Source organism: Diaphorina citri, unplaced genomic scaffold, assembly GCF_000475195.1.
Source record: "Diaphorina citri unplaced genomic scaffold, Diaci psyllid genome assembly version 1.1 scaffold69, whole genome shotgun sequence".
NCBI classification, from domain to species: domain Eukaryota; kingdom Metazoa; phylum Arthropoda; class Insecta; order Hemiptera; family Psyllidae; genus Diaphorina; species Diaphorina citri.
In genome coordinates this window covers 63921-74925 of record NW_007377506.1, presented here as the reverse complement: position 1 = coordinate 74925, position 11005 = coordinate 63921, and the positions used below count along the sequence as shown (strand labels likewise).

Genomic DNA, 11005 nt, shown 5'->3' with positions numbered 1-11005 from the left:
TACCCAGATGCCCCCTTGTATGAAAACATCTCCCTTAAAAGAGACATATTCTCGCGCTCAGCCAAAAAAGGTTAAACGAGATTCATAAGAGCTTAAAATCTTAAATTCCGGAAGGAAAATACAACTTTTCTTGGTACAGTCTGAGCGTGAGTAGTGGAAAAACAAGAGATGTAGGTCTATCAGACCGTCTCGTCTGAGGGACCTGGGTCTCGGACTTTACCCGCCATCCACGTTCCTCTGTCAGGCGGTCTGAGCGTGAATGGCGGGCAATAATTTTGTTTAGTTTGTGTTATCGATCACACCTTTTTAACAAGTTCATCCGTGATGTGAACAATTTTCTAATTTAACCATCAATAGAATCAATCAATCAATCAATCAATCATGTTTACCTATTTGTTGGGGCTCATAACTCTTGGCGTTGGTATTGTGGTGTATCTCATCAAGAGAAACGTTTTCAACTGTAAGTTTGTTAGATTTAAGTAATTTGTCTTTTTACTTTCAAATTATCATTTTTTATTGTACCATTGTGCAACGGGCAATTTATTAAAGTGATTTATCCGAATTGATAAAGTGATGGTTTTAACCAAATGATAAATTTGTTGAAGGTCCCCGAGGGATCAAAAATGTTGTATCTGAAATTCTGTGATTCAGACCTGAAAATAGTTTTTTTTTTTTTCAGCTTGATTAGGTTAAGTAGGTACCTACGTAATTGAATTTTTGTTTCGCTGTATGATAAATTGATAAATGTGGTACCAGTAAGTAAGAAATAGGTGGTACCTAAGGTAATGTTTCAAACCACCAATCTGATACTTCCCAACAAGTGGCACTAAACCCTTAATTAGAAACTTAACAAATATATATAACCCTATATTGCTTCTTTTCAGATTTGAGTTATCTAGAAGCATGGGTCTTACACGGGGCCGGCCAATCTCAATGGTTTCCAACACTCGAAGAAGAAACTTTAGATAACCAATACCTGCCTGTCTCTTCAGCCAACTCCGTAAGTGTTAATTTTAAAAATGAGTGTTTCACCGCGGTTTTTATTTCGTACCAGAGTGATGCAACTGTTACATTAGACTCGTGTGGTCTGTGTTTTAGCATGCCCATCCCGTAGTACCAGATGAGCGATGAGAGATTGAGAGACACAAGACTTCATACACTAGCACCTGACCTAGGATAACACTTTATGTCATAACTAGGAGGGAAAACTCTGCGCAACACAGGCTCTAAGTTGTGAACATGACTATCACCTACAATGCTAAGTTTTTTCCTACTACTACCACTACTACAACTACAACTTAGCTGTCGTGAAGCTGCAACTTGTTTCCGCAGGTTCTCCAACTCCGCTTTGTCCGCATCCCATGCTGCTTCTATCGTCCTGATGGAGTCCCGTAGGTTCGAGATGAGAACTTTGCAGTCAGCTAACTCTATAAACCTCATGTCACTAATCCATTTAGTGATCTTGCTCGGCGTAGCTTAACAAAAACAAACCGGAAAATAGCCTATAACCTTCACGGGAGTGCAGGCAATAAATTGACAAAGTTTCATAGCAATCGGATGAGCGGTTTGGCCAGGCATAAAGTTCGGACACACACATTCATTTTTATATATTAGATATAATTATGTAGTAAGGGAAAAGACCGGTTCATAGAACGCCTGGGTTAGGTGGTAGAGAACGCCTCTAGCATTAACCTCACCTAGTGGGTACCTGATACTTAATAGTGTACGGACAGTGTTTGTTTCATCATTAAATCTTAAGTCGTTCCAGAAATGGGTCGACTGTAAACAAAGCCTCTCCTCCATGTTCTATCTTTGAACTTTTCTTTTCGTCTGCATTAAAAATTCAAGGTCGAAGCCAGGTTCGGCCCCAGGGGACCCAACTTTAAAATCTTAAAAGAGAACCCCCTACTTGTGATACAACATAAAAATTCAAGGTCGAAGCCAGGTTCGGCCCCAGGGGACCCAACTTTAAAATCTTAAAAGAGAACCCCCTACTTGTGATACAACAGTTCAGACTTATGTGGCGTATGGTACAGGTGGGCCAATAAATGGTACGTTTTTTAGGTGGGCGAATAAATGGTACACTTACCCTATCAAAGGACTTAAAGAACGTAGTACTTTGGTACAATATTGATCTCGATCCGACAACCAGGGCCGGAGTTATGACCTATTCAATTTTTCATATTTCCATGTTCTTCTGCCAATAGGGGAAGCACCAAAAATAGGAAATTCATATCGATTGGTGATTTCTGCTTCAAGTAGGTCCCTCTAATGGGTCATATTGAAATTCAGACCCAAAAATGAAATTTAGACTTTCGGACATGATGGTGAAAATGGATATTACGAAATTTCACGTTCAGTATCGCAGGTAAGGGCAGGATCTAATGTAACTAGTATTGTTAGCTAAATCTCCTTTAGGGATGAGTTTTTCATACGGAAGTCACAACTTCGGGTCGGAGTTGTGTTTTCGGGTTACTAGGAAGCTATTCGCTATAAAAACTTAAAAAAAAAAAAATTCTTGAATAACAATGATTTTAAGGGCCTTTTTTAGGTCCTAAGGTTTACTTGCTAAGTGCATACCAAAGTGAATCAAAAATGCACCAACCGTTCTAGATAATATACAAACAAGCAGATGGACAATCTAAATCAAAACTGCCGTAGTCGCTACGGAGACAATATTTTCGAGAATTGAATACGGAACCCTAGACCATTTTTTATTATTTTCAATTTTCCCCAGGGTTCGGATCGACTGATATTTTGTGGTGGGGATGCACAAGGAAATTTAGTATCCCTAGCAATAGAACGAGTGACTCGGAATACTGCTCAAGTCAAGGCCTGTGTCTGGTTCCAAGATGGCAGGAAATTTGAGACGTTTGAAGGTAAAAATTTTTGCCTGCGTATATCTGTCGGGCTAGAAGATATGAAACAGTCCCCAGTCTAGTATAAACGATCACCAGAAAGCAGAAAGTGACCTATAATAGTTGCCATCCACTTAGGTACCAGGGCTGCTTTCCTGAAAGAACTTTACATGTCACAAACTGTTGACGTCACAGCAACTATCTTAAAGGTTTAAACGGTTCTCTTCATTAATATTACGTTTGAACTTTTGCAAAATGCTAAATTTTTTTTATGGAAGGCTTTTCAAAATTGGATGTACCTAATGAATGCAGTTACATTAAGCGCAATGAAACGCGTTTCATGAAATCCGTACATAAGGTTAATACAGAGCAGTGCAAACTTTTGATAAAATTTTTTCTCTCCCCCCTCCCTCTCTCCCTCACTCCCTCTCTCCCTTCCTCCGTGGTGTAGTGGTCAAGACGCCCGCCTGTCAACAGGAGGACGTGGTTTCAATCTCGGCCGAGGTATGGAATGCGTCCTCAATATAATATGAGAATTTGACCACCATAATCGTAGTAGCCAGTAGCCTTCTGCTGTGATAAACGGACTATTTAGTCCTGTCACCCCTCCTCCTTTTTTAGGTACGCCTTCGTTCAATGTTAATTGCGTTTTGTAGTTTTGTATATTTTGATTCCATTCTGTTCGCAGACTATCCTGAAGGATTTCAACCTCAGGATACCAGCAGGTCAGAAAGTTGCCATAGTAGGATCATCGGGTAATGGAAAGTCCACCATTGTGGCCCTGTTAGAAAGGTAAGCTTTTGAGAGAATATTTCCATTGTGTTCACAGGCGTTTTTATTTCGTAGCAATGAAACAACTGCCACATTAGACGCATGTGGTCCGTGTCGTAGTATGCCTCTCATCAGATGGGCGAGAAGACACACAATATACAATTCACAGGTGTTTTTATTTCGTAGCAATGAAACAACTGCCACATTAGACGCATGTGGTCCGTGTCGTAGTATGCCTCTCATCAGATGGGCGAGAAGACACACAATATACAATATAGGGTGCGGCGCGGGGCGCGGTTATTTACTTTTTTGATACTTCGATTAAAAAAAGGCTGTTAGTCTTAACTGATGATTGTTGTTGAATTATTATCAAGAAATGTGGGAGATTTGATTTTATGAAGGTTTGAACAGTCCACCATTCAAATGACGACCGCTATTGACGATACACTCTGGAGGCGATTTCTGAAATTTCGCTCTACTTTTCCAACATTGCAACAGGTATACGGCCAATTTTGCGGCGAATGTTATGCTTTAACTATTCCATTGTTAGTTCTTTTACGATTATTGTAAAGTTTGGATTTGAAGTTGATTATTTATGTAAATAAAAAATGAAAAAAATCCTTTCATTCCAGGTTCTATGATGTGTCGAGCGGGAATATTACAATCAGTGGTGTAGACCTGAAACACCTGGATGGTACTTGGTTACGCGGCAATGTTATAGGACTTATAAATCAGGAGCCTGTACTGTTCGCCACTAGTGTGAGGGAAAACATACGCTATGGTGATTCTAGTGTATCAGACGAACAGGTGGGTGATTTCATTATTGTTATTATTATAGTTTTAAATGGATTGGATAGAGGGAACTGTAACTAGGTATTTACTAAGGTCTTATCGTCCCGAAATCGAAGAGAGAAGAAAGACAGGATACGAGAAAGCCAGCCGTTCCGAGAACGAATATTATCCGTTCAGGATAAAATTCGCCCCGGGCGGGAATTGAACCCGCGGCCTAGCGCTTACAAGGCAGACGCGCTACCAACTACAGATCAGAACTTAAAAAAAATCTAACACATCACCGGCACCGCTCAAACAAAATTTTGGTTGAGATGTTTGCTGCGCTTGGCGGTATTTTGACCGCTTTTGACAGATTTCGACCGTTTTTTGGCGGTTTTCAGCTATAGTGACGATGTATATTTGAGTTGATGCTTATTTGAGTGTTCTTTTACCCTAACTTTTACAATATCTCTAACCGTTTTGTCGCTATAGCTGAAAACCGCCAAAAAAACGGTCGAAATCTGTCCAAAAGCCGTCTAAATACCGCTAAGCGCAGCAACCATCTCAACCAAACGTTTTGTGTTGCATCCTTGTCATATTTGTGAACTACATACCAAATTTCAAGTCTCTAGCTTATACCGTTCCCGATATATTGTTAAATTACACCGAAAACCGCCAAAAAGCGGTAAAATGCTGCCAACCGTTGCACCGGTCTTAACCAAAAGTTTCGTGTCGCAATCTTGTCACATTTGAGAGCTACATACTAAATTTCAAGTCTCTAGCTCTTACCGTTCTCGAGATATTTTGTTTACAGACAGACACACACACGGACCAATGGCTGAAACTTTGGATTTAGGCTCTAGGGACCTCAAAACGTGTTTTGACACTAAAAACTGACCATCGAAAATTTGACCCGATTACATTACTTTCCTTCCTACAGGATAAGGAAAGTAAAAATTTGACCCAATTACATTACTTGCCGTCCTATAGGATAAGGAAAGTAAAAACAGGAAACTGTAACAACGGAAGTCTTATCGTCCCGTAATCGAACAGAGGAGGACGGGATAGGAAAACGTGGTGTCCCTGACGGTCATCCGTCCAGATTTTAATCACGTGCAAGGTTGCTTAACTTCAAAGAGACTGAGTGCACCCCTCATGATTATATCAGTCGGTTACTCACTACACTCTAAGAAATAGAAGAAAAAAACATTTTCTTTAAATTATTGATCCCAAGGACAAGGTAAAAAAACTGGACTCTTGACAAACACGTGAAATGGAGTTGTGCCTGAAGGCATGTCATGTGTTCCAATCCACTCGACCCCTTTGTAACTTTGTTCGTTCAACTAATGATTTCATCATTAATTAGACTTGCTTTATCGTGGTCACTCTTTGCTATGTTGCTATTCTATGCCATGCTAATGATTTCAGATAGAGGAAGCAGCAAAGTTGGCCAATGCACATGGCTTCATCTCAGAATTCCCGTCAGGGTATGATACAGTAGTGGGAGAGAGGGGGGTGACAATCTCAGGAGGACAAAAACAGAGGATAGCCATAGCTCGGGCCCTGCTCAAGAATCCACAGATTCTCATTCTTTAGGGGCCCCTAGGTTTTTTTTTTTTTTTTTTTTTTTTTCTTTTTCATTACTTTTTTTTGCAATTTTCATTAAAACAAAATAGGTACTCTAGCTATTTTTGCAAGGTTTGTCTGCTACTTTTAATAGATACACTAGCTGAATTCCGGAGCGAACCCGAGGCATGGCCGAACTTGTAGAAGATAATAAAAAAATACGGTCGCGCTTCGCGCTCCCTATTAGCTGCATAGTTATCAAACTAAAAACATAAACGAAACTCGAAATGTTGGTCGAGAGCGGAACATTTCTCTCCCGCAGTCTCTGCTTTTTGTGTATTTCTTATGGAACTTTTTTTTTCTGGCTTTATTTAAGTGGCAGGATTCTCCAAAAGGAGCTTTTCCACCCAACCACAGGTTTTGTCGAGGATCTAAATGCTTAGATACCCGACATTGATTTTATGTATTCCACTGCCATTGTTTTGAAGCTACCAAATGTCGTGGAGTTTCTGGCAGAGACAGGGAGTGCATTCCACGGTCTAGAAACCGTGACATGGAATGATTGCTCACCTGCAAGGAAGAAAAAGGATGACTTCCTAGTCCTTGAAAGAGTCAATGTCAGAGGCTTAGAAAAAACCCATGTTGGGTGTGTCTCGCACGTTACGTATCATACCACGTGATGTGCCCTGATGATCTTCATATGGATCACTGTAGGGCTCGACATCATAGTAGTAGCTGTAATTATAATCATAAGGGTGCGGGGGGGAACGGGGGAAACAGTGATCAGGGAAAGGAGGGGGAGGGGGAGGATAGTAAGCTGGACCACGGTAAGTATTGTTATAGAAAACACGGGTGTTGACTCTTGAGTCCTTATTCCTACCTACATGTTGTGTACCCTTTCCCTTGCGCCACTTGGCACCGCCCCTGCCTTGCATCTCATCACGAGTGTACTGACTATTAGGTGAATATCTACTGTACCTTTGTCCATTAGCACTACCTGTTTTACCTGTGCTATTTTGATGTCGAGTCGACGAACCCTTAGTTGGTCTCGTGTTGGTCTCGTGAGTCGCACGTGTCTTTGTGTTGCTAGAGACCTTGGACAGATTGGCCCTTTTACTATCAGTGTGACTATTATTTGGTCTAGTCAAGTCAGTAAACATTGTACCATTAATAACATGAGACTTGAGCATATGACAAATAGAGGTTTTACCAAGCTTGTTCAAACGTAAGTTGTCCCTACTATAATGCTTGTTTCTAAGAACACTGGCAGGATTAACATAAGACACACCCTTATTTTTGATAAGGTTTGAAATTTTAACGTTCAAGGAATGAATGTGGTTATTGAACTCATCAGAATTTCGGCGAGGAGGGACCAAAATAACAACTAGTTTACACCCTTTGAACTTTTCAATCAGTTTAACAAATGACGCCTCAAGACTAGACCAAGATTTCTTACATACATCATTGGTACCTACAAATAGGATTACAATATCTTCAGGACCATGTTGACGTACTGATAGCGTACAAATGTCTTCTACACTAGCACCTGACCTAGGATAACACTTTATGTCATAACTAGGAGGGAAAACTTTGCGCAACACAGGCTCTAAGTTGTGAACATGACTGTCACCTACAATGCTAAGTTTTTTCCTACTACTACCACTACAACTACAACTTAGCTGTCGTGAAGCTGAAACTTGTTTCCGCAGGTTCCCCAACTCCGCTTTGTCCGCATCCCATGCTGCTTCTATCGTCCTGATGGAGTCCCGTAGGTTCGAGATGAGAACTTTGCAGTCAGCCCCCCAAATACCAAAAAAAAAAAAAAAAAAAAAAAAAAAAAATCGACTTTGCTGAGATTCGAACCCGGAATAAAAAATTGGTCAAGGAGATTGCATACGTGTACTCTTTTTGATTCGTCCCCCCCTCCCACTTTATTTAAAGTGGCAGAATTGAGACGAATAAAATTTTACAGGACATGAGGCACACAATAGGGCTGCCTGGAACTTGGAAGAGACTTAAAAATAATAATAACTAGCCGAAATCCGTCGCTTCGCTCCGGGTTTCTGCTAGTAAATCCTTAAGGCATGGCCGTTCATGTCACTCATCCATTTAGTGGTCTTGCTCGGCGTAGCTTAACAAAAACGAACCGGAAAATAGCCTATAACCTTCACGGGAGTGCAAGCAATAAGTTGACAAAGTTTCATAGCAATCGGATGAGCGGTTTGGCCAGGCATAAAGTTCGAACACACACACACACACACATTCATTTTTATATATTAGATATAATTATGTAGTAAGGGAAAAGACCGGTTCATAGAACGCCTGGGTTAGGTGGTAGAGAACGCCTCTAGCATTAACCTCACCTAGTGGGTACCTAATACTTAATACTTAGTGGGTACTTAATAGTGTACGGACAGTGTTTGTTTCATCATTAAATCTTAAGTCGTTCCAGAAATGGGTCGACTGTAAACAAAGCTTCTCCTCCATGTTCTATCTTTGAACTTTTCTTTTCGTCTGCATATTACTAAGGAAATGTTTCGTTTGTTTGGTAGTGCCCTAGACAACGAGTCCGAGAAGTTGGTACAGGCAGCGTTGGAATCTGCATGTAAAGGTCGCACAGTACTCATGATAGCACATAGGTTGAGCACAGTTCAGAATGCAGACCTCATTGTGGTTCTACAGGCCGGACAAATTGTAGAGGTAAGAATATCAATAGAAGTCATTTCCTGTTGGAAGTTTTTTCTTCTTTTTTCGGAACAATGAAACCACTACAACATTAGACTCCTGTAGTCTGTGTCGTAACATGCCCATCCGGTAGTGTGCCTCTCATCAGATGGGCGAGAAGAGACAAAAATGACACTATACTTCCCATTTAGATGCTGGGTCAACACGAGAACACCAGAAAGTAACCCGTAAAAATATTTGCAATCGAAAAACGAGTACAAATTTTTTGTCGATGGTGGGAATCGAACCCGGGACCTTCTGCATTGCAAATGGTACTACTTACTTCTTGGATAGGACTTGAGATATCTTTTACCCCAACAGTAGGGTGCTACTTTTACTGTGGCCAAATTCTCGTAGTATATTGAAGATAAATACACGCCCTACTGTTTAACAGGCGAGTGTCTTGACGACTACTCAAGGTATAATCACACGCTATGAACTATGAATGTTTGGCCTTAGGCTGGACGTATATTAAAATAGAGATCAAACCTTATTGAAATTAATCGTATGGATAAGCACGGATCAATTACGTGAGGAGAAAGTATCTGGACATTGGACTTATATGTTCTAGATGGGGAATCACAAGTCATTGCTAGCCAAGAAGGGACATTACTGGACACTTATGAATCAGCAGAACCCGTAGTGCCAATAGTGCCATTCAATAAAGGCACTGATTTTACGGGTTAATTTCCTATGGGGCACTTTGAGGTTAAACACCCTGTAGATTCATTTGTATATAGTTACATAACTATGAATACGTCTGTATGGTGTATATTACCTATATAACACATATGTTTTATCATTTCACGTGTTACTGGCATCATAATTATGCATTTTGGATTGATCTCAGCCTCGCCTCGTGAAGACAAATCTATCTATACATATAAATAAAATTGTAGATTTGTCTGTACATTGCTTAGAACCGTGAAATTTTTAGTTATGCATCCCCGATTCCAAAAATCACATTAGAAAATTTATATGTTGTATCACAAGTAGGGGGTTCTAATTTAAGATTTTAAAGTTGGTCCCCCTGGGACCGATCCTGGCTCCGGGCGAAATTTGGCGACTACTTCAAAAAATGGTATTTGAAAAGATAAAACACTACCCTAAATTTCAGCTTCTTATGTTAAGCCGTTCAAGAAATATTCAGGGGTCCCCGGACTTTATAAATACTCTGTATGTAAACTGACTGTTTCGCTACGGAGACAATATTTTCGAGACTTGAATACGGAACCCTATTATTTTCAATTTTCCCCAGGGTTCGGATCGACTGATATTTTGTGGTGGGGATGCACAAGGAAATCTAGTATCCCTAGCAATAGAACGAGTGACTCGGAATACTGCTCAAGTCAAGGCCTGTGTCTGGTTCCAAGATGGCAGGAAATTCGAGACGTTTGAAGGTAAAAAATTTTGCCTGCGTATATCTGTCGGGCTAGAAGATATCAAACAGTCCCCAGTCTAGTATAAACGATCACCAGAAAACAGAAAGTGACCTATTTTTGCCTGCGTATATCTGTCGGGCTAGAAGATATGAAACAGTCCCCAGTCTAGTATAAACGATCACCAGAAAGCAGAAAGTGACCTTAATAGTTGCCATCCACTTAGGTACCAGGGCTGCTTTCCTGAAAGAACTTTACATGTCGCAAACTGTTGACGTCACAGCAACTATCTTAAAGGTTTAAACGGTTCTCTTCATTAATATTACGTTTGAAATTTTGCAAAATGCTAAGTTTTTTTTTATGGAAGGCTTTTCAAAATTGGATGTACCTAATGAATGCAGTTACATTAAGCGCAATGAAACGCGTTTCATGAAATCCGTACATAAGGTTAATACAGAGCAGTGCAAACTTTTGAAACCGCGTTTCATAACCGCGTTCATGAAACGCGGTTTCAAAAGACATAGGAAACTCGTTTCCCTAGTATGCATTGCACTTCTTCAAAGGTTACTTAGAGTTACTTATCCATGTTGTTCTATTACAGATGAGGACGAACTATTACCATGTACAGATTGGACTACCAGAGGATTCTCGTTTCAAATGATGGAACCATTCGATTCTTGGCGGATTGTGATCAATTCCATAATGAAGTAAGTACCTAAATTTTTTTCACTTTCCAAATTATCTTTATTTCTTTTTTCCTTTGAGGATCTTGAAGACTACGAACAGTACGTCGTTTTTGCCGACAAAATCATCTTTTTTTAATGTAAATTTATACATTTAGGACATGACAGGAGCCCATAATATTGTTTCTGGGTGTCCAAGGGTTAGAAGTTTGAAACTTTTTTGTATGATAAGCAGGTGAAACCCCGCTAAAAC

General features: G+C 40.2%; 1 protein-coding gene across 1 annotated transcript in view; it reads left to right on the top strand.

Annotated features, from left to right (window-relative positions):
* The first annotated feature begins 366 nt into the window (after positions 1-366).
* Positions 367-11005, top strand: part of LOC103520241 — a 42244-nt gene continuing 31605 nt past the window's right edge. Inside the window, exons 1-4 of the mRNA XM_026831362.1 lie at positions 367-460; positions 885-1000; positions 9949-10090; positions 10671-10776. Coding sequence (XP_026687163.1) covers positions 382-460; positions 885-1000; positions 9949-10090; positions 10671-10776 — 443 coding nt within the window. The 5' untranslated portion in view covers positions 367-381. The remainder of the gene's footprint in view (positions 461-884; positions 1001-9948; positions 10091-10670; positions 10777-11005) is intronic.